We start from the raw sequence: 23,280 nt of genomic DNA, 5'->3' as shown, positions 1-23,280 counted from the left end.
ACCAAGAAATATAATTACCTTGAAACTTAATATGAACAGCCTTGTAGTGGAGCAGTTAACTGGGATATCTTTTGTGACACTCATTCATTGTTTTCGTACAAAATGCCTATTGCAGAGAAAGCGGTTAACTATTTTGAGACAAACGATGAGATGGGGGACAGTGAAGAGGACATGCTGCTTCAGCGAACATCTTGCAGAACATTCTGTCACTATGTGAACACCATTGTTACGGCACCAAGAAGCATTGGGAAGGATGGAAAGTTTCAACTTCTTGTATGTCTGGGCGTCAGGTAAGCAGCACATATTTTTTGATGTCTTAAACCGGTCTACTTCAAAGTTAATTGTGGGACTGGTGGAAAAATAGCCCAAAAAGTGTGCTTTATATCTTATGTATCTCTTCCTCCCCGACACACTTAAATATTCTTTTAGTTAACTTGTTTCATGTTGGGTATGAGCATGGTCAACTTATTTTTTGTTTTGTGACTGTGGTTAATGTTCTGGTTTCATTTAATGTAGAAAAATTGTTCTTATGGCTTCTTAATAAATATTCCTAAAGATTGAAAACCTCCATCCATGTGCAAGATCAGAGGAAAAAAACGTATTTAAGAGTGAATTGTCTCTTTCAAAGCAAAATAATGCCACATTCCATCTAAAACAACATCATTGCCAGTGAGTGATTAAGTGGATTAATAACCACTCTTGGGTATTCATTTCTAAAGAAGAAATGATTGTTCATCTGTAACAGGAACATGGGTGTCATAAAATTCATAAGTATTCAGTAATATTCCTATGTGCAAGATCCCAGAACACTTCTCTGCAATTATATAATGATATAAACATGGATTCTTCCCTAATATTCACAAAAAATTACTAAAAGGCTGTTTTCCCCCAAACGAAGTAGGGAGCTATGATAAATAGGCGAAATTGCCAACATGTCGTGAATAGCTGAGCTATGATGTGTGCTGAGCCGTTTTTTAGGCCAAGTAGTAAGAGCCTAACTAACATTGAAAATGAAACATTGTTGTTTCTCTTCAAGTTAAATCATTAAGCAAAAAATGAAAAATATATAATCTTGAAAACCATTTAGTGAACGTTGACCATGACCCAAGCTTGCCGTTATCAGGATTTGGCTCTAGTTTCCAAATTTGCTAGGGCTCCAGTAAGAATAGTATATCTGCCCAGTTGAATTAATGGCAATTCAAAGTATCTGAAGAAGTTATTCAAAAAGTCATTAGATCTGGCCATTTTATAAGTGAAGGTGCATATTCATTTATTCCCGACTTTGTTTGTGAGGTTTCCTCAATGTGACACGTGAACGGTTGGATGGATACGTTGCATTGATGAAAGAATGAGGGATTGACTGTGTCCATGAATATTTGATGAGTGAGTAAGCTAAGCAAGGATTTATATAAAGGAGTTACACCATTCCTATGGGCTGAAGTCTCACACAGCAGTCTATGGTAGTAATGTCATACATTACAAAAAAATGCCACTGTGCTTCCAAGGTAACCATTGCCCAGAGCTGTGCACCATTGTGGCCACAACGGCCCATGGCTTTCGCTTGACCAATTTGACAGTTGTGGCCTTGCAGATACTGCTGTTGCCGAACAGTGAATACTCAGTTGTCAGTCACAGTCATGCTACATTGAAAAGTGACTGAGGCTCGTGACTTCCCACTTTTTCTCCCCTTAGGTCTTGTCCCCATAACTGACTAGTGCCCCCATGTTTAAATGGTCCCGAAATGGAAATTGGGTTCTGCTGGTAGCAGCTAAAATATTAAGCAAGTTTTTCATTCTCATTATTTTCTTTTTCTATAAAAATAATGGCCAATAAATAGTTAATTATTCAGTAGTTTTTGTGAATACAGTGCACTTTAAGTTTTATCAAAAAGTAGGAATCCAAAACATCCTTAGGTGGATGAATACCGACATGTTTTAAATAAAGATGCTGTGAATCCCACAATACTCTTTTTCTCTTAAAAAAATGGTATATCCCCATCCCCTGCAGCAACCGCCTCCAAGCTGCTTTAGCGTACTTTTAGCAGAGCACAACCACTCTGTGGGAAGCAGAATAAAGTAATTTCTCCTATGGTGGCAATCCATCACACCGAACAGATGGCTCCTCCAGATCGTTCAGCATGGGTATGTCTTACTGTTTCTTTCTGCCCTACCGCACCTCTCTCCCACACCAAGCCATCCCTGGGAGAAGCACCTGTCTCTTCTTATGCAGGAGGTACCAGCTTTACTCTCCAAAGGAGCCATACGAAGGGTTCCAGATTCGGAAATTTGGGATATGTTGTTTCTCTCACTATTTCCTCGTGCCACAAAGGATTGAGTACCTATAATTTTACGTGTCATTTCGGGGTTATTCAAGCAATTAAACCCAATTGTATCCACAGGATAACTAAATCATTTTACAGTTGTTCAGGAATTTTTCAGAAAAAGAAAAACAAATAAGGAATAAAATATAAAGTAAGCACACAGCAAATCAATTTGATCTGAAAAATTATTTAGTGTTGACTCAATCAAAGAAACAAATCATGGGGATAATAAAGAAACAAATCCAATAATCACAGTTATGAATAGATGTACAGACAAATCAACAGATCCATTCATAACATATCTACAACTCCATAAATCATAAGAGGAGACCAGATTCAATGATGTGCAAGGGTGTCCTTCAAGCAGTAATGCGTTGGAGATGGAGATTGGGTCGACGTTTCGGCCTTGCTTGTTGACATCTATAAGACCATCATCAGGACTAGTTTTTCGAGCCCCTTCGGAGAACCGGGCGTGATTGAAACTTGGTCGCCAAATTCAGTTTATTTCAACTTGAAAATCTGCAGAAGCTCGTGACATCAGCTGTAACTGCCGGATTCCAAACTTCTATTAGAAGCTTAAACTGGATCAATAGATATTTCGTGGTATAGATCGCACGAGCGTCAGTTTCATAATCAGACAACCCGCATCGTAACGGCTGCAAATCATTTGCAGCCGTTACGATGCGGGTTGTCTGATTTTCAAGTTGAAATAAACTGACTTTGGCGACCAAGTTTCAATCACGCCCGGTTCTCCGAAGGGGCTCTTTTCGAAAAATTAGTCCTGATGATGGCCTTATAGATGTCAACAAGCAAGACCGAAACGTCGACCCAATCTCCATCTCCAACGCATTACTACTTGAAGGACTCCCTTGTACATCATTGAATCTGGTCTCCTCCTATGATTTATGGAGTTGTAGATACGTTATGAATTGATCTGTTGATTTGTCTGTACATCTATTCATAACTGTGATTATTGGATTTGTTCCTTTATTATCCCCATGATTTGTTTTTTTATTGAGTCAACACTAAATAATTTTTCAGATCAAATTAGTTTGCTGTGTGCTTACTTTATATTTTATATTTTATTCCTTATTTGTTTTTCTTTTTCTGAAAAATTCCTGAGCAACTGTAAAATGATTTAATTATCCTGTGGATACAATTGGGTTTAATTGCTTGAATTACCCCGAAATGACATATGTAAAATGATAGGTACTAAGTCTATGGACAAAATCCCTTGTAGCTATTTCTTACTTTAAACTACTCATTGCCCAAGCCTACAAGGGTTGATTGGGTTACCCAAAACTCCTTTACAAAGGATTGAGGGCATTGGCCTATCTTAGATTATCACCCTCTGCGTGCCTTCCTACATAAGGACAAATTCCAAATTCTCATGCTAGATTAAGTTCTGCCTGCCCTGGAGCCGGTGGATGGGATTGTGGCCTTTGACCTCCAAGACATGTATTTTCATATGCGCGTCCTGCAGTCCTACAGACGTTACCTGCCCTTCAAGGTAGGCCAGGAGCATTTTCAGCTTGCCGTGCTTCCGTTCAATCTCACCATTGCTCCTCGACATAATCTTGATGATTGATTGTTGAAGGTGCGCTCCTCACAACCTGTCATAGACCACCTCCAGTCGATAGCAAACCTCCTAACATCGTTCGTTCACCATCAATGAGCTAAAGTTGCATCTGACACTTTTGCAAAGGCATTTATAGGAGCTGTCTTAGACATGGTGCAGTTCAAGGCCTTCCATCCTTTTCAATGATTCCTGAATATTTGGGCTATGATTCTGATGTTTCAGCCTGGATCTCGTCGAGAGTAGCTCGGGGGCTTCTTGGCCTGTTATACTACTTGCATCCCGCTTTTTAGGTAAGATAAGTGGTAAATGCTGGGTCTGCAGTGCTATCTGAAGTCTGAGTGTACACAAGGCCATGGTAACCTGCCAGATAACTTCCATTTTTCAGAGATGACTGCATGCAATCTGCAATGGTGGCTGCTTAAATGCAGTTGGATCAGTGGTAGACCTCTCTTCCTTTCCCACCCAGAGCTGTCTGTATAGACTGATGCATCACAGTTTGGGGAGACCATCTGGCGAAGTAGAGCATCTGGGGAAGTAGAGATCATATCAATCTTTTGGAGTTGTGGGCTGGTTGTCCTGTAATAAAAGCCTTCCTGCCTTCCTTCCTTCCTTCAAGGGGAGGCTGGTCCAGTTTCTTACAGACAACACCGCATCTGTGTGATACTGCAACAAGCAGATCAGAGTTGGGTCTTAGGTCATGTACAAGAGGCTTTGTACCTCTGGAGTCGACAGGAGTGTCAGGGCATATCTTTTATTTTGAAGCCTTATATGCTAGGGCGGACAAGATCAGTTGCAAGCACTTGGCGGATCATGAATGGCAGATGCATTCCGAGGTGTCACGTGGCATCTTCTTATCATGGGACAAACCCTGGCTAGGCCTTTCCACCACCGTCGAGAACGTGCAGTGGCAAAATGTCTGCGCTTTGGAGTTTCTGCAAAAACTCTCACCACTAGGAGATGCTGGGAGATGCTCCCTGGTGGCAGTGGAACACAGGACCCCTGTACGCCTCTCCACAAATGTCTCTCCTGCCCTGAGTGCTGAAAAAGAACAGGTGTGACCTGGCCTATGTCATCCTAGTGATCTCCGGATTGGGCCAGGATAGTGTGGTACCTGGCGCTTCTATGCATGAGCTTTTGCACCTCAGATTAGGTTGGAACTGCAGGATTATTTTCTGCCAAACCACCAACGCAGGGTTCTGTACCGAAGCCTGTGCAATCTACACTTCCATGTATGGAGATAGAGCAGTGCCAGTTGACTGCATTTGATCTACCACCTGAGGTTATACCGTCAGGCATCCATCTATGAAGTACAGTTATGCCGGGCACTGAAACAAGTTTGTGGTCTTGTGTGTAGTCCCCAAAACAGACCCTTTGCAAGCCAAACTGTCAGATCATTTATGGTTTGTTTTGTAGTTGGCCCAGCAAGACTGCACTATTGAAGGTTGTTTGTCGTCCGTTTTGGCCCCTTCTTGCTTTTGCCGGACCAACTATCCTTGTTTAAATAAACTGTTGTGATGCAGGTTCTCCCAAGCGGTTTGTGATGCCAAATATGTCCTTATATTTGTCTTTCGCATTGTAATCACTTCAAGTGAGTGAACTCCAGGTACTATTTGTGCAACTGAACCACACCTCCTGTGTATGAGAGAAACTGGTGCAGAGCACTTAGACAGCCTTCATGCTGAAAGTCGTGACTCGCTCCAGATTGAACAATTCATCACTTTTTCGGCATTCTTATCCCCACCTCACCACTCGAAAGAGGAGAGTTTGGCCCCATAGGACCTTTTACATCACTCATACCAAGGACCTATCAAGTGAACTTGCCCCTTTTAAAAGAGACTTGAAAGTCTTGAATGTACCTGAAATAGATGGAAACCATCACATTGATATGCAGATATTTGTGTAGATGCATACTTCAGCTTACCAAAATCAGAAATTCAGTTGCTCTCAAAAGACACCAATATTTGAGGTTTCCATGCTGTTACACAGTATATTGTATTGTGATTATGTTCTGTGTGCATTTGTTCCATTTCTTTGGATTGCGGACCAATAATTCATTGGTGGAGTTGCTTTAGTTTGATCCGCCTCTTGTATACCACATAATTGACCCAATCTATGAGAACACTGCATAGGCAAGTAGCTTTGTTAAGTGAAACAAATGATGAGCTAAGATTTGTTCTGTTGTTTTCCACAGGATATACCCCTATGTTATCCTAGCCGTAAGCAAGGGGCTTCATATGGCTATAGACCACTTAGGTAAATTAGTGGAAAAACTTAAAGTGGACTAACAAGGGAGCAAACGAAATCTGTGAAAGAGCTACTAATAATGGAACTGAGAAAACATGCACCCATCAGTACGTTTCCCCTTTTGTACCAGTCTCTCAAAAATGTAGTGAACTGTATGCCCATTATTGCCATGAGGATCCTCTACTATTTGCAGTCTTGTATGTTATCCTCTATGCATGGAAGAAGGCAGGGGCCTGAGACGACACCCAATTGATTAACAGTGGGAGGCCATAGTCCAGGACGCAAAACATTATGGGGAGGACGATGATAATCCTCCATGATTGGGGCATTGTAGGGACAAGTACCCTAACCAGATAACAGACTAAATGTTGAGAGGCCCACTCCCTCCTGGCTAGACGTGACCCCACCACTACCATTATTAGTCACCTCCTATCCCACCCCGACAAGTTCTTGAGCCCCCAGACCTTTTGAGACTACTTTCCTGTACGTCCAACAGAAACCAATGATCCTTGTAGACCCTTGTCCCTAGTCGTACTTAGAAGCTACTTAGACTACAAGAAGGGTAAGCAAGAGAGCACCCTGACAAGATCAATCAGTATTTTGATCCAAGTGGAATGGAGGGTGGCGGGGGGGGGGGGGGGGGAATTACTGTTATAAATCATTTGTTATGACAACCGGGATGTATAATGCTTTTCAGTTGGCGATAACCAAGTATTTAGTTTGAAAATCTAGCAATATGTATCTGTTGTTATCGTGATTTGATAAGCTGTATACTCGCATGCTTCTTGTCAGTCTGTCTTGGATGGAATACATGAAAACCCAATAAAGTACGTTTAAGAAAATAGATATCAAAGGGCGTCACATTTCTGATAATACTAGTTTATTTTTTAACATCCTAAGTAGATCCAAGTCTTAGAAACACTCTTTGATGGCCATATCCTTAGACACAAAGAAGGCATTTGAACGTATAAATGAGTCTTTTAACGTTTCTACTCTACTTTGGTTTGCATTAGGTCCTAAGTTTATTAATTTCGTGTCTCTTTTGTACTCCTCACCTAAGGCTTCTATTTTTGTAAATGGTTTAATATCTTAATTATTTTAGCTTCATCGTGGAGTCAGAGAGGATTGCCCTGTATCGCCATTATTGTTTGTCCTAGCCCTGGAATCCTTCTTAACTAAAATCCAATAGAATCAAGACATCTATCGTTTCCAATATAGTGATAAACAATTCAAATTCTCTGTATCTACAGATGATAGTCTCCTATTTATGTTACATCCACAATCTTCTTTGCCATATTTTCTTGGCAAAGTCACTAATTTTGCCTCACTTTCTGGATATAAATTAAATCAAATGTGAAAAACATCCACTTAATAAATAATGTTTTCCATGATTGTACTTCCTCTCATTTCCATTGAAATTCTGGGAAAATAAAATACCTTGGTATGTGGTTTAAGGACTCGATAAAATAGACCATTTCTCTTAATATGAAGATAGTTCTTACAACTCTAACTTCAGTTGCATCTTGATGGAATCCATTATTTCTATCTTGGTTGGATAGATTAGACACTATTAAAAGATGTTACAGACTGCTGTACTCTTTTATCTCTGCACCATTCCTATTAACATAATTTCTTGTTATTTTTAGAAAATCTATTCTATCCTCCATACTTTCTTTTGGAATAACAAAAAACCCTGCATGTTTCTTCAAAAATGTAAAAGTCCTAAGCAATTGGGTGATGTCAAATTTACTGACTCTCATCCCTATTGTATGGCGTTCTTTATGAAACAAGCCTCTTTTTCTCTAACTGATGATGACTGCTTCTCCTTCCTTACTAGTAAATTTTGCAACCTCTATTATTCATCCATTTTTGTTTCAAGAATTTGTATCAGAAACCTTCATACATGTCCATCCTTATTCTTAACAAGCATTTGCAATGCAATAGATCTCGCATTTGCGAGGGTTTAAGCTATTGGCATTGTAAGTGACAATGCCTTTTATTTATGTGTTTTGAAAACCAACACATAAATAAAAGGCATTGTCATTTATAATGGCAATAGCTCAAACTCGTAAAACCTCACATGAACCATTTTGAAAGGTAGGGAGTGGAGGAGGGAAATGCTGCATTTGGAGAGTCATATATGTTAAAAGGGCGCAGCTCATCTGTGCAAGTGGAGCCGACAAAGTGAATACGAAGAGCCGTGCCTAAAGAAAGGGAACTTCACAAGCAAATGTTTTTTTTTTGTACAAGTGCCCCATGTCGTGCTTTCACTTTAATGTCTGCCGTGCCCCTTTCTGTAGACACGGCTCGCTGTAAGCTGAATAGGGCAAGAAGCGTCTAAAGAAAGGGGCGCAGCCACCATTAAAGTAAAAGCACGGCATGGGGCGCTTTCCCCCCCAAAAAATAAACAATTTAAATGAATGCTTCTGGAGCGCGACCGCTATAGTTAAAGCAGACCCCGCTGGCAATTGAAATATAGGAAGGAGCGCAGCCGCTATAGTTAAAGTGAACCGCGCTGGCAAAGAAAAAAATAATTAGACCAAAAGGTGCAAGTCGGGTGTACCGCGCATTTTGTAAATATGACTCGGCCGCCATTACTAATAAAAATATAAAACCGGGCGGCGAACTGCATTGTAGGAAAGCATGTCATGGATGGAACAGGAGAAATCATTCAACAAAATAGTGCTCACAGACTAAATAAAACATACTGAGTAACAACACAAGTAAAAAGGCGAGTCCTCATGGGAGCTTACTAATCTAGACAAGGTAGTACTAAGGAGGAACTACTAAGCCTATTCATGAGTAAGAAGCAACCATTTAGAAAGGACAGTAACAGGATCCAATTAAAAGTCCATACCCGAATACAGCATGCCCGCGGAGAAGCGCATGCGCTGCCCAGGCTAGACCTAAAAAGGGTTGTAGACTCCTACATCCTTTTTGGGTTTCGCCTGCCGAAAGGCTGCGCTCTGCGCAGGTTTTCAGCGCAGGTGAAATCCTTTGTTGACTATAAGGAGTTCGGGAACGTCCCCCGGCTCTCATTGGCTAGCTCCATAAATGGAGGCTAGCCATTGAGTGCCGGATCTGTCCGTCAAGGCCGGACCAGATTCGGGGGCGTTCCCGAGATTTTTTCCCTGGGCGGAGTTACGTTTTTTCCGTTCCCTCCCCTTTCACTGAAAGTGATTTCAGATGCGCTGTCCATTCCCGCCCCCTCTGTGTGCCTTTCCGCCCCCCCTCGCTGTCCTGTGCACGTTTCCCGCCGTCCGTGTCCTCTCCCGCCCCCTCCCGCCGTCCGTGTCTTCTCCCGCCCTCCTCCCGCCGTCCGTGTCTTCTCCCGCCCTCCTCCCGCCGTCCGTGTCTTCTCCCGCCCCCTCCCGCCGTCCGTGTCTTCTCCCGCCCTCCTCCCGCCGTCCGTGTCTTCTCCCGCCCCCTCCCGCCGTCCGTGTCTTCTCCCGCCCTCCTCCCGCCGTCCGTGTCCTCTCCCGCCGTCCGTGTAGAAAGTGAGTTGATGGGAAACACGTAGATGTATCTGTAGCTCGTGCAAGGGTTCGTACCTTACAGTGAAGGGAAAATAGGCTCTGAAATCTGATAAAATCGTCAGAAGTATATGCCGGATGTGGGTAGTCCTTGTGCTGGAGGCAAGAGCACTCCTTGTGATGGCGGGTGGTGGTTGGGGGCGAGGGGGGGGGGGGGCGGGCAGAGTGCTGGAGGCCTCAGGGTTGGATAGTGGGTTGGGGGCAGACTCCTCTTGCAGGAGGGCCTGTGCGCAGGGGAGTGGGCCCAGATCACCTTGTGTTGGGGGTTGAGGGCAGAGATTCCCAAGCGCTCCAGGACCACGTTGCCTCAGACGGCCAATGGCCTTGCACTTGGCACGCTGCGCACACATTCCTCCCACTCCCCTCTCCCTCCCTCTGGTTGGAGGTTAGTTTTTATCACCGCACCGCGGTGACCTAACCTGCTTGGGGGGATGCCTGGCTCTGCCATGCCTGGCCGGGGGTGGAGGAGAGAGCCGTGCGCAGGCCCCTGAGAGGGACATGGACGGGCTCCGAGCGGAGGGCACCTCTTCCAGCGGCCAGGCCCGGGGCTTCCTCGCCTCCCCCAACGTCTTCGGGCCCACCGCTGGCCGAGCAACATCTGGCTTCACCTTCTCCGGCCCGGGGAGGTCGTCCGGCGCTGCGCGCTTGGACTGCGGCAAGGATGGGGCCGGCGCGCCCACCCTGGGCTATGGCTACCACTTTGGGAACGGATACTACAGCTGCCGCATGTCGCACGGGGTGGGGGTGCAGCAAAGCGCCCTGAAGCCCTCGCCTCATGGCGCCTTCCCGGTGGAGAAGTACATGGACGTGCCCCCCTTGGGCAGCGGGGCGAGCGCGCAGGGCAGCGAGGGATCCTCGCGGGCCAAGGAAGTCTCCTACTTCCCGGGGTACCCCGGGCCCTACCAGCCCATGCCCGGGTACATCGACGTGGTGTCCGGCTTCGGGCCGGGCGAGCCCAGGCACGAGGCATACATCCCCATGGACGGCTACCAGTCGTGGACCCTGGCGAACGGCTGGAGCGGCGGCGTGTACTGCGCCAAGGAGCAGCCTCAGGGCGCGCACTTCTGGAAGTCATCCTTCGCAGGTGAGGGCTTTTATCCTTCTCATGGACATGACTGGGGCAGCTGCATCTGTCTGGAAGATAGAACGGGGCGCTTTTGCCAAATCCCATTACAGCTCATGGTAAGAAACTGACGAGCAAGGCAGATGCGTGGGTTCACATGGAGGCTGTATACACGGTATGTGAGTGCGTGATGTGGGGTGTGTCTGTGTGTATGTGTGTGCGGTGTGTGTATGAAATGGTCGTGTTTGCGTGGTGTGTGCACGGTGTGTACATGGGATATGTGTGTGCGCAGTGTGTGTGTTTGTGCATGGTATGTGTGGGGTTTGTGTTTTTATATGGTATGTGTGTTTCGCGTGTGTGATTATAGCTGTGTGTGGACATGATGTGTGTGGACATGCCATGTGTATGTGTGCATGGTGTTTATGTCCGTCTGTCTGTCAAGGGGGATGTTTTAATAATGGAAGTTATGGGCCACCAAAACGTCCACGGGAACACACATGCGCGCGCACTCGGCGTATTTCATTGCAACTCTCAGAATGATTCCCGTAATCACATCGCGTCCGGAGAGCTTTCCTCTGGGCTGAGGGTTTCTGAATCCCATGTGAAGTTTGACAAGTGCACACCACGACACTGCGCTTGACATGCAAACAGCGCCTCGGTTAATATGTGCTTGGAGAAGCCTCCCCACACACTGGCACATGTCGTCAGACGCCACGGAGGTAACAACAGGGGTTGCGCCGCGATTCCTGAATTTCATCAAGTATAAATTATGTGCACTACAACTCGCTTAAGTGCCGGCGATTTATGTGCAGGGAGGCATGCCTTTGATCTCCCATCTGCCCTCCCAGGCGCCTTTCTATTCTCGCCCGTGCTACACGCTCCGGACAAATTCAAACATTGAAACTTTGCGACCGCCACACATATTACAAGACTTTTCTGGAACTCAATTGCTTTTACTTTGGGCTTTTGTTCCGGGGCAACCTTTATCAGTGGATCTGGTGTAAGAAAGCAATGTCACTCTGACATTTTCTGGAAATGAATGTGAATGCGATTCTCTTAGAAAAGCCGAAGTTCTTTCGCATCTGTTGCATGGCAATCAATACATATTGTATGTACATTTTCTTGCGTAACTGCAGTTATTCAGACACCGGATATTCGTGAAAGAATAAAGTATGTATATCAGAATAAGGGCAATTTATTGTTCTTAGTGGACACTGAAATAGCAGACCACGCATTTCTGTTTAGCCAAGTTTATTACATTATATGACTTTGAGCGAAATAAAAAAACACATGTACATCGAACGTTATTAAATACAACACATGTTTACGTAAATTAGTATTTCCTGCTTTTAGCTATCGCTGAAATAAAAGTCAGTACAATTTATCTGTTTTTTAGCAGTAAGAGCATTAAAAATAGCAGAAGATAGTGTCCCTAAATTAATTTTTAAAAAGTGCAGTTTAATTAAAAGCAGACGATGGCTGTCCATGAAACGGTAATCCACAGGGTTTCTTCCAATTTGTGAAGTTTGATTTCGGGCCTCGTTTTATCTTAAAATATAAACTATATTTTTACTCAAATCCGTTCATTTTATTAGGTGTTTCTAGTGAAACACTAAGGAATATATGTTGCTTTGTTGTTTCAAACAGTGCACCCTGTGAAATGGTCGTCAGTGAAATAGTACATTATCGGCTTTGTTCTGGTTTGTGCCATTCACTTTTCGGTGACAGTTGTCAGTGGAACAATACACTCTATTTGGTTACAGTGGGTGCAGGTTATGGTTGCTATCAGGGTATTTCGACAGTATCTTGGTGCTGAGAGGCAGTAAGAGTGTGTAAAATACAACTCAAGAATCCTAACCAAGAAACAGGACAGGTCTTCCTACCTCTCTGTGTGCACTGAAAAGGCCCTGACATGTCCTGACACATTTAGCTGCTGGTATTCTGATTCTCACATTTTGGTTGGCAATGAAACATATAAACAATTCGTGCACGTAATTGTTATATATTAGTTAGTGAAAACAAAAAAACTAAATATTTTGCTTAAATTCGTGCAGTTTATTATTAGGCGAAGACGTCAGTCAACTAAGAAATTACATTTTGGTGCGATTAGTGCGGTTTATGATGAGGTGTTGGGTGCCAGTGAAAAAAAATAATATTCATTTTGCTGCCATGTGTGCAGTTTATACAGAGGAGGTACCTGCCACTGCAGTATTAAACTATATTTCATGTACAATTATTTCAGTGGGTGCTCAGTTGAGGTGTTACTAGTGAAACAGTAAATTGACTTTTGTATACATTTTGTGCAGTTTAGGAGGTGTGTGTTCTCAAGCAAAAAGCTAAATATTGTGCAACAGTTAGTGGTGTTGGATGGTTGTTACTGAAGCAATAACATGTATTTTATACATTAGAGCAGTTCAATACTTGGTCTTGGTATACACCCAATATGCTTTTTGGGTTTCGCCTGCCGAAGGCTGCGCTCTGCGCAGCTTTTCGGCGCAGGTGAAATCCTATGTTGACCATAAGGACTTCAGGGACGTCCCCCGGCTCTCATTGGCTAGCTCCATAAATGGAGGCTAGCCATTGAGTGCCGGATCTGTCCGTCAAGGCCGGACCAGATTCGGGGGCGTTCCCGAGATTTTTTCCCAGGGCGGAGTTACGTTTTTTCCCGTTCCCTCCCCTTTCACTGAAAGTCTGTCCATTCCCGCCCCCTCCGTGTGCCTTTCCGCCCCCCCCCTCGCTGTCCTGTGCACGTTTCCCACCGTCCGTGTCCTCTCCCGCCCCCTCCCGCCGTCCGTGTCCTCTCCCGCCCCCTCCCGCCGTCCGTGTCCTCTCCCGCCCCCTCCCGCCGTCCGTGTCCCCTCCCGCCGTTCGTGTCCTCTCCCGCCCCCTCCCGCATACTGGCCTATAGCGCTAACAAATTATGCATACAAGACACATAATAGTTAGGCAGGTTTGTTCCAGTTTTTTTATTTATTAGAATGATCCTAGAGCAACGCCTGTAGCGTCCGCCAAGCTATATACCACAGTTTGAGAGAGCACTATAAAAAGTTAACACACATTTATGTAACATTCATTTCGATTTGTATTGTAGATCTGCTCTCGGTTAAATTAAAACAAGTTGGAAAATACGTCGTGATTCTATGATTAAGACTACTGTAAAGATAAAGCTGGGCTTCTAGATTGTCAGTTTCTATTTCCGTGTTTCACATGCCAGTAAAAACACCCTTGAACGTGGGTGTAGCCCCAGCCTGCCGCAGACTATCGCTGCAAAACGCCCATGCAGCTTATGACCGGCTCTATAGCGAAGCAGCCACTGTTAGTCTCCACTGCCATCACACTGTTAGTCTCCACTGCCATCACAGGAGCTAACACTGAATCCATTCAATGGACAGAGGTACTTACTAATGTCATATGGCATCTTCCCGGTGACTGCTCTCTGCTAGGGTTCGGCGGAGGATCTGTCAGCCGTAGCTCCTGACAGGCAGTGGATGGTGCGCCTGCTACCAAGCTTCTCCTCAAACCCGGAAGAAGGCGGCGGGCTCGCGACTCTCCGTAGGCTGTTACCATATATAGTCAACTCGGTGCCTAGTTTCCAGCGGCCGCCCTTCCCTCGGAGCCAGCGCTGCTGCCTGCAGAAGGAACTGGCGGAAGCAACGTCAGGAGACCTGGCCAGTGAGCAGCCAGGGAAATGAGGAAGAGGCGCTGGAATAGAAACATAGAGAGGAGGAGGACGACGAGCCGGTCTCAACAGTACGGGAAGCTGGTGGCCATGTTGGAACTTATCATTTTCTACTTTACTGGGCACAGAATGAGTTCGAATCGTAAAATAAAAGAGATAAGATGCAATGTTGGACATTTCCTTTCAGTTTTGTTGTGTTTTCAATCTACCACAACACAGTCGCCCTATTAATACATTTCAAGTATTCCCTTTCTAGTTAGATGGACTTACATAGTTCGATGAAACAGTTACTTTTTACTATAATAATTAAAAGACACAAACGTATGTCACTCTAAAGTGAATCCTGTTTAAGATGGCCGTCCTGTGTTCAAATCACATTGCGAGTCTTGCCTACATACACACATCGCCACTGCTACAATAATTAGTATGAGTCAGGTGTAGGTGTGGCTCCGATTTTAGGGTGTGGTTCCTTGTAGGAAAGATTTGAACACCTATTAAATACACTGAACAAGCAGCGTAAGTGTTACGTTTTTTCCCGTTCCCTCCCCTTTCACTGAAAGTCTGTCCATTCCCGCCCCCTCCGTGTGCCTTTCCGCCCCCCCCTCGCTGTCCTGTGCACGTTTCCCGCCGTCCGTGTCCTCTCCCGCCCCCTCCCGCCGTCCGTGTCCTCTCCCGCCCCGAATGACGGGAGAGAGGGGAGAACAAAGGAAGGAAGAACAAGCATTTACAATGCAACGGTTTCGCCTTTGGAAAAGTTAGAGCTATTGGCAATGTAAAGGACAATGCCATTTATTTATCTGTTTTCAAAACCAACACATAAATACAAATGTTGTCATTTACAATGCCAATAGCTCAAACTTTTCCAAAGGCGAAACCGTTGCATTGTAAATGCTTGTTTCGTATGTTATCTCTCGGATAGAGAACAATTTCTCTATTCCTCCATAGGGTTTAACAAATACATTAAGAGATAAACAATAGAATACTTTTTTTGGAAGGCTCAGCGATAGAAAGGATTAATATGGGTCCTTCAACTTATCGATATCGCCTGTTGCCTTTTTTTCTCTCAAGCTCAATCTCGTTTTATCCTCTCCTATAGAGCTAAATATGATTTAAGGATTTCTGCAGTTTCCCAATCATATTATCAATTTCAACCTATTCACACATTTAACAATACTATCTCTCCATTTTAAAACATTGTTATCCACTTCTTCAGCTTTCCGTATTTATAAAACAATTAAAACTCCCCCATGATAATCGAGATAAGACAGATGTTTAATTACAATGGGAAAAAGATCTTAATGTTTCCTTCTCATTCCTTTATGGAAAAAGATTTGGTTTAAAATACAGAAATCCTCAAGGGCAGCTAATACAACTTAAACATAATTTTTGATTTACAATCGACTACTGATCACACAACTTACTTTACATAAAATAAATACAAATAGTTGTACCTCTTGTTGGTCTTGTACTCTTAGCTTCCTCTGACCTAAATCATATGTTGTTAGAATGTCCCTCCACGTATCCATTTTGGCGGAAGGTTCTGAGACAGATAAATTACATATTGCACTCTCATGTACTGTTTAATTAAAAAAACATCTTTCTAGGCAGTCTGTCAGAAGATTTGTCCTGTTATACAGTTAGAGTTGATATCATAGATCTTGTACCTACTGTTCCTTTTCAACAAATAACCACATCTTGGAAGAATTCCTCTACTATTTCATTTCAATTTTCGTGGTATGATATTTGTTGCAATCATAGAATTGATAAAGCATACGTCATTCTACTTGTGCTTCTCCGCTACTGATGTCATTGCTATTTAGGATACTTTAAGGCTGTTGTGACTTTGCCACATTATTGTTTTCCCTTTTCATTGTTAAAGTTAAATGCACCAATGAGTTCCATTGTGGCACTATTTCTATCCGTACGTTTAAACTAAAAATAATGAATATAAACAACGTTGTGTTCAGTTACTCATAGTTAAAAAAGGATTACATTCTATGAAAAAAAACACCCAAGGGACTGAACCCTGCCTGCATTTAGGCATCTTATCTACATATAGTGGAATCAACTATTTGGCTGCCTCAAAGGACAGTGCAGTATGCCTTCTACATGTGGTTCTGTGCATATGTCAAGTCTAATTAACTGTATTCGGTCATATTAAAATAGACCATGCATGTAAAATACAACATCAATACATAATGAGATAAGACATAGCAAGTTAAGCAATGCCCACAAGGATAAAATCAAGGCGCATACATGGTACGGACACCGGGTTCAATACATGGTGTAGTGTAACAAAGATAAAACCTATGTCATTAAAGTGGTAGAAAAGTGTTTGATCAGTGTATGGAACAAGATAAAAATGAGTCAAAAATCATTGTGCACATGGGTGTCGTCCATGTGGACAGACCTACCCATGCGATTTCCTAGCCTTGAGCAACAACCTCAAGAAGGCATAAACAGTAAAGGAAATCTCCTCTGATCCCAGAGATTGTAAAAAGTGCAAAGCTTCTGTGCAATGGAGCAGGGAGTGCTTAATTGTGAAAGGTTTGAGAACCACAGATCTATAAACCGAGTAAAAGGGGCAAAAAAACATTACTTGTAAGGGGCTTTGTGCTGACACCTGATCACATCGACAAGGTACGATATTACTCAACCAGTCTTTTGGTAATCTGTAATGGCGATAACGCCTGAGAGCCCAGACCCCAATGCCATAGATAGCCACCCCAGCACATTTAGCACAATAAATGGCCAACAAATAAGCAAGCAATCTTTTGCCAAGTTTGGCACCGAAGGAAAAAACTGTGTTGGTACTCCTTGCTAGCTGGTGGTTTCTATTGTCTGTCTGCAGGAACCAGGAGCCCCTATAACTGAAGGTTGCCCCCAGATAGTTAAAGTTAGTCACATGTTTAATAGAGGCGGCCTGGAGCTTAAAGACAGGTTGGCCCCGGCCTATGGCTGCAAGATATCACAAAAGATCTAGTAGTGTTGATCTTCATGTCTAGCCCCTCCATGAAGGATGTAAAGGCATCCAAAAGACACTGCAGTGCTACAGGTGTATGACACATGATAACCGCATAGTCCGCGTACAAGAGATCTGGTATTGGGCGGTTTCCAATCTGGGGCATATCCCCACACCGTGGAACTAAATCCGTCTTCAGGTGGTTTATATAAAGGAATAATAAGAAAGGTGCGAGGGTGCACCCTTGCCTGATGCCCTTGCGCATCCTAAACGTTTCAGGGAACCCCCTCCCCACATACGTGCAATTGAAAACCTTCCACTTTTTTCTATTTTAAAAAGGGATTCTAAAAAGGATTTGGGCAGCAATGTTAGCACACACTTTTTAAAACAGATATTGGGTTGCAGGAGGGCAGTTGACGTATGCATATTTTATTTAATTAATAAATATAAAATTAGAAATAAAATGTGCCCTTTACATAAGCATTCTTTTAAATAAATGGAGACACTTCTTTCTCTGTTAACGAGTGTTCTCTGATTAACACATAGTGAAGAAACTGACCAAATGCACAGTTAAGCAAGTACAAAAGGGAGCCCTTCCTATTGTGTTTTTGATATAGAGTCCAACCCTTAGTGCTTGATATAAGTAAAACATATGTGTAGAGGTAGAGCGCCCCACAAGACATATTACCCAATAAATAAATTTAGTTGGAGATAGCAAATTACTTACTCTTGGAATGTAAATTAGACTCGCTAGAGGGTTAAGTAAATTAGCCATATGTACTGGTTGATGTAGGGTTATGAATATTGGTGTCTTTGTGCCCCTGGTTATAGTTCATCTTCCCGCAGCTCTCCTCTACATAACACCATTTATAATGCCATCTTGTTTCTGGCATCATGTTACTAGCTAGCAACAGTCAAAAAGAGGTTTTGTTTCACTCTTTCAAATATTGATTGATCAAATGTAAATGGAAAGAGTCTTGTTTGGAGATTTTACCTCTGGAATGGGCTACAACAATTCAGGTTTCATCCAGCTTGACAAAAATACAGCACCTTTGCTAAATGCTCAGTCTCAAGCTTGCAAAAGTCTTAACATATCTGTATGAGCACAATCATTGGTGCTGTCCTTTAGCTTCTTTTTCATGTTGGTTTGATATTTTACTTTAGTTGTGAGCTATATGGAAACGTCAAATTTCTGGGTTGTGACAAATTTTAACCTTAAACAAGGTTCGCTGTGAGTCTAGGAGCTTTTATTTGTAAATTTGAGTTAATTCCTTATAGAGCTCTATTTATAGGCGATGTTAATGGCATTTTGCACTTAAACCTGCTCAAATATAATTTTAATTATCTGTATGTTCTTTTTATTTTTTTGTCAGTCCGTAGTGAATTGTTTTGTCTTAGGCTCCTAGGTGTATATTCCTCTTTTATCTGCAAGAGAAATTATTTATGAAGCCCCACTAACAACTTCACTTTTTGATTGTTCTGCAGGGATCACTTGCTCTCACACTGGATTCCATTACTGGCAGAATGCCCTGCCATCACCAGGATGTATGAAGAGAATGCTCTCCTCCGTGATCATATGAGTGTGAATTCCCTCATCAGAGTTGTGCAGACTTTGGAAGAATTCAACATAGTTCTAGAAGGTTCCCTCATCAAAGGGGTTGATGTTTGACACAACGTGCTAGACTTTTTCATCTCCCTTTAAAAGGGAGAGACAACTCTTACGCCTGCTGTTGGTAGCACATCACTGTAAAGCAAGGCTGCATGTGACTATTCGGAGTGGAAAGTGTATTTTCCTCCAGAGACTGAACTATCAGAAAGTGTAAAATGAACCTCAATGCAGTATTGTAGTAAATCTGAATCGGAAATTAAGTAAATACAAAGGAATTGTCACGTGTTAGATATTTGTAAATATTCTACCATCTTTAATATATGTAAATATATTAATGCTGTTAATCAGGTGTCCAAAGTTTGAATATTCCTCTGACGAAAACTGTTAATGGATACACAGTACTGGTGTGGGCTAAATGTGGGAGGTTCCAAAGTAAGAAATCAACCATTTATCATATAAGTACAATTTGGAATAAATAGAACTCGTCCGGTAACCGAGCAAATATAAAAATGTAGTCATTACTGTTTTATGGTCATTAGTAAAGGTGTTCTATGTGAACAATTCCCCCTTATAAAATCTGTATTTGTTTGACAAAATGTACTTGTATGTTCAGCCTTCTACACAAGATTAGTGTGTTTCAAATGTTTGTTAACACTGGACATGGGGATGCTCGGACATCTAGAGGACCCTCTCAAGAAACCGCACTGGGATTTGGATAGTTGTTTAGATATTGAATTACTCTTATCCGTCTTCATAGTAGTCACATATATTAGATCCTTCATTGTGAAGTTTTATTTAAATAATTGTTTCTGTTTTGAAATGTTTGGAAAATATTTATAAAAGGTTTGCCTAATTGATTTCTGCCACGCTCTTGACATTGATGGAGTCCGGCACAATAATTATGGCATCAGAAGCCACATCTGTGTCCAAGTGATACTGCTACCACAAATGTGAAAGGTGGCTCCACAGGATGGGAACAATAACTCTCCATATACTTTGCTGAAAGTTTGCTGTCTGGTGGTGATACACCTTACTGTAGTTTTTAGGTTTCGGCTACCGTCGCACTGCGTAAGCAGTGGGCGGAGCCGAAATCTTTTGTTTGTAATATGGGGGCCTGAACACGCCCCTCTTCTTCATTGGCTGGCCTCGTAAATGCTGGCCAGCCATTGGAGGAGAGGAGCGTCACTCAGTTCAGGGCCCGCCTAGACGCGATTCGGGGGCGTTTCTGGGTCTTTTTTTAAGTCCCGCCCCTTTGTCCCAGGCCGCGCTGTCATTGGCTGCCGGCCCGGGACACCCCCGTGACGTCATTCCCCGGGCCGCGCTGTGATTGGCTGGCCGGCCCGGGACCTGACTTATTTGCTGTAGATATATATAGCGCGAGCTCGACCCGATGGACAAGTTCATTTATGGATATGCACAGGGAGATTAAGGGATTTGCCGAGAATTACAGGATGCTGAGGAGGCGCCCAGGCTCGAACCTGGTTCCCCAGCTCCAAAGTATGCAGCTCTTGCTTAAGGCCACATCGGCACATCCTCTCTTGTAAGTGCTCTTACAATGATCACTTTTCACGCCGAGGTTTCTTCCACCTTAGGCCTCTTTCACAGCACCCAGGAGCTATAAAATACCGATGCATTGTCCACCCCTTGCACGCAGCCACGGACAACGCCTCTCTGCTTCATTTAACTAATGTTCCCTCGGAGACCTCCCACGATGCCGCGGCGAGGGCAGGGAGCTCAGACTGCAGCCTCAGTGTTAACTGCAGGTCAGGGGAGTCAGGAGGGATATCGTTAACCAGTGACTCTGCCAAACCTGGCCGGCTCACTCTCGCCCGTCTGCGGGGGACGAACATAAGCCCCGAGTCCGAGGCGGCGCTGCTGCTCGCCGGCCCGCAGCATTCACACGAATCGCTCATTTGGAGAAGGCAGCCAGCCGCAGATCCGGACCTCTGCCGTGAAACGACGGGCCGGCCCCAACAAAGGGGGAGTTCTGTAAACGCAGTGAATAATGGGAACCCTCTTTCATGGGCGCTGCTAACCTTTTGGCAGCCACCAGCAAACTCTATTCTGCGCCGTTGATTGGGGAGGACAATACGCCGAGGCTCCCTCTGAATGACTGATGCCACCAACAGTGTTCCCATTCACTGGCGTTTGGGAACCACGGGGGACCATTGTCCGCCGTGACTCCTTCAGACAGTAGGGAAGGCGAAAGTGAGCATCGATGGCAGCGCAAGTGTTATAATCTCCCTTTTAAAGCGCCCCGGCTCGACATTTCCAGCTGAGCAACAGGAACTATGCGGTGTCAGAGGAACACAGAGCTGAGGGGCTCAAGCCGGGCCTTCCAATCCCCTTATCGCCCTGCGCTGCTAATACCTCAAAGATGGCGCAGTGCAAAACACAGGAGGGCTGGCCCTGTGCGGATCTGGCCTTTCAACTGCTTAGGAGCGTTTAGCGGCAAAGCAGTTCAAACATGGCGGACAATGCTGAGAGGAAAAACAGTTTAATGAGCTAAAGAGCTGGTGAATGAAAGTGAGCCGCCGTCCCACACTCAGTAGGGCCGCCTCAGGAGCAGTGTCAGTGACGGAGGCCCAGTGTGCAAAGGGTGTGAAGTCGAGCTGCTTCACCGAGAAAAGTGTATGAGCCTCTTCTGTTCATAAGAAACGTTTGTGAAACAGTCAAACTAGAAAACTAGAATGTGGTTACATTATGAGGGACAAAGTAAGAGAAGATAAAAACTAAATTCAGAATTGCACAAGTACTTATAGTATATATATATATATATATATATATATATATACATATATATATATATATATTTCTGCACAGATAAACTTTAGGGTATCAGTGACATAAGGTAGCCAACTGTATCTATTAGGGGCCTATTGGTTTTTGGACGATTCAGAATTTATGAAAATAGACCATTCCAGGAAAGTTTTCCAACTGAGTTGCACTAATTGTCTTGTGCAAAAACAACATTTACACTAAACATGTCGGTGCAAAATTAGCTGACACTGATGGCAATATGTGAGCCCGTACCCTGCATATTGCACCCCAGTTCTCAGCAGCAATCTAAGTATGCCCCGTGTCATGCATGAGTAACTGGGGCCTGCTAACAGCGGGCCTACGGACCCGTTCATTCTTCAGGAGTCAATCAGAAGGCTACTCTTGGGCAAACAAAGGCGCCTTTAATTCACAGCGCTTCGAAGATGCACGCTCTTGGCAGTGCGCCATACCTGGAGAGCAAGTTCCCTGTTCTTTCTTCCTTCCCCGGTTCTCTTGGTCCAAGCTCCCATTCCCCTGGTGTGCTGCAGCCTCCTTCCTGGAAGGCCACCTTGCCATTTATTTTCTTTGTCATTGTAAGTTCAAAATCTGCTTCTCTGGAAGGTTTCAGGGCACACTGAAAAAGCACCTTTGTCAGTGATTAATGTCAGACAGCTTGTTGGCAGAGTGGAGGGGAGCGTTGTCTCTCCCCTTTTCCACCCAAGCCTGTTGCACTTCTGAGAAGGGTGGGGAAGGGGCACTCGAGTGCACGCTCTTTTTTCCCCCTTCATTGTCCTGTAGTCCGTGTTTGTTCTTGATTTCTTCTTTGGCTGTTTTTATGCGCTTTAAGACTGACACACACATTTATAAATACATAAACTAGTCTTTCAGCAGTACTCGTTTACATACTCTTATACCCATCCCAGAATGTCCAACTCCCTACTGTCAAAAGTGCAACGAGGACAGACTCCTTTCGATTTGCATTTAGCGTATATGAATATACAATTTTTCCCATTTTAGATGTTTTGAGGCCAATTCACAAAGGCATATAAGAGCATGTGAATGAGTATTGCAGGAGGAGCTACTTTTTGCTTCAAAATGCCTGCGACTCTGTTCTTTCAATTTTTTTCTGCCAAATGTAATAAGTTATTTGCAATTCCTGAACCTGTATATAGCTGTATGTTGATATTTATGTCTGCCTCAGTGCGGTTTTCATTTATGCACTAGGGGTGCGCGGTATGACTTTTCCATTGGAGCCAGCAGACTCCACGCCTAAGTGCACATGAGTCTGCTCGGGTGATCACATCTTTCGAAGGTAAGGAACTAGCAGCCCACTCTTGTCCCATTATGCAAAAAAATGTACAAAAAAACACAATGCAGTGTGGCTGACCACCTTGTCTTGAGATTTTATGTAACACACAAACATGAACCATCTCTATTTCTAACTTTTTACAACTCAGACAAGCAAAGCTCACCTTTAAAGCTGTTTTTTTAGCTACATGGGCCCTACACTAGCCTTTATTCAGGGCTCTAA

General features: G+C 43.8%; 1 protein-coding gene and 1 pseudogene across 4 annotated transcripts in view; both read left to right on the top strand.

Annotated features, from left to right (window-relative positions):
* The window catches only part of DENND5B (DENN domain containing 5B), a 578,042-nt gene extending 556,324 nt beyond the window's left edge, over positions 1–21,718 (top strand). For all 4 annotated transcript variants that reach the window (XM_078673773.1, XM_078673772.1, XM_078673775.1 and 1 more), the window contains 2 exons: positions 116–290; positions 18,866–21,718. In XM_078673773.1, coding sequence (XP_078529899.1) covers positions 116–290; positions 18,866–19,049 — 359 coding nt within the window. In that variant the 3' untranslated portion in view covers positions 19,050–21,718. The remainder of the gene's footprint in view (positions 1–115; positions 291–18,865) is intronic.
* Positions 10,175–10,896, top strand: LOC144769743 (homeobox protein Hox-D13 pseudogene; annotated as a pseudogene).
* Positions 21,719–23,280: the final 1,562 nt, after the last annotated feature.

The sequence above is a fragment of the Lissotriton helveticus genome, chromosome 1_1 (assembly GCF_964261635.1).
Source record: "Lissotriton helveticus chromosome 1_1, aLisHel1.1, whole genome shotgun sequence".
Lineage (NCBI taxonomy): Eukaryota > Metazoa > Chordata > Amphibia > Caudata > Salamandridae > Lissotriton > Lissotriton helveticus.
Note: the sequence above shows the minus strand (reverse complement) of the source record. Positions and strands in the feature narration are given on the sequence as shown.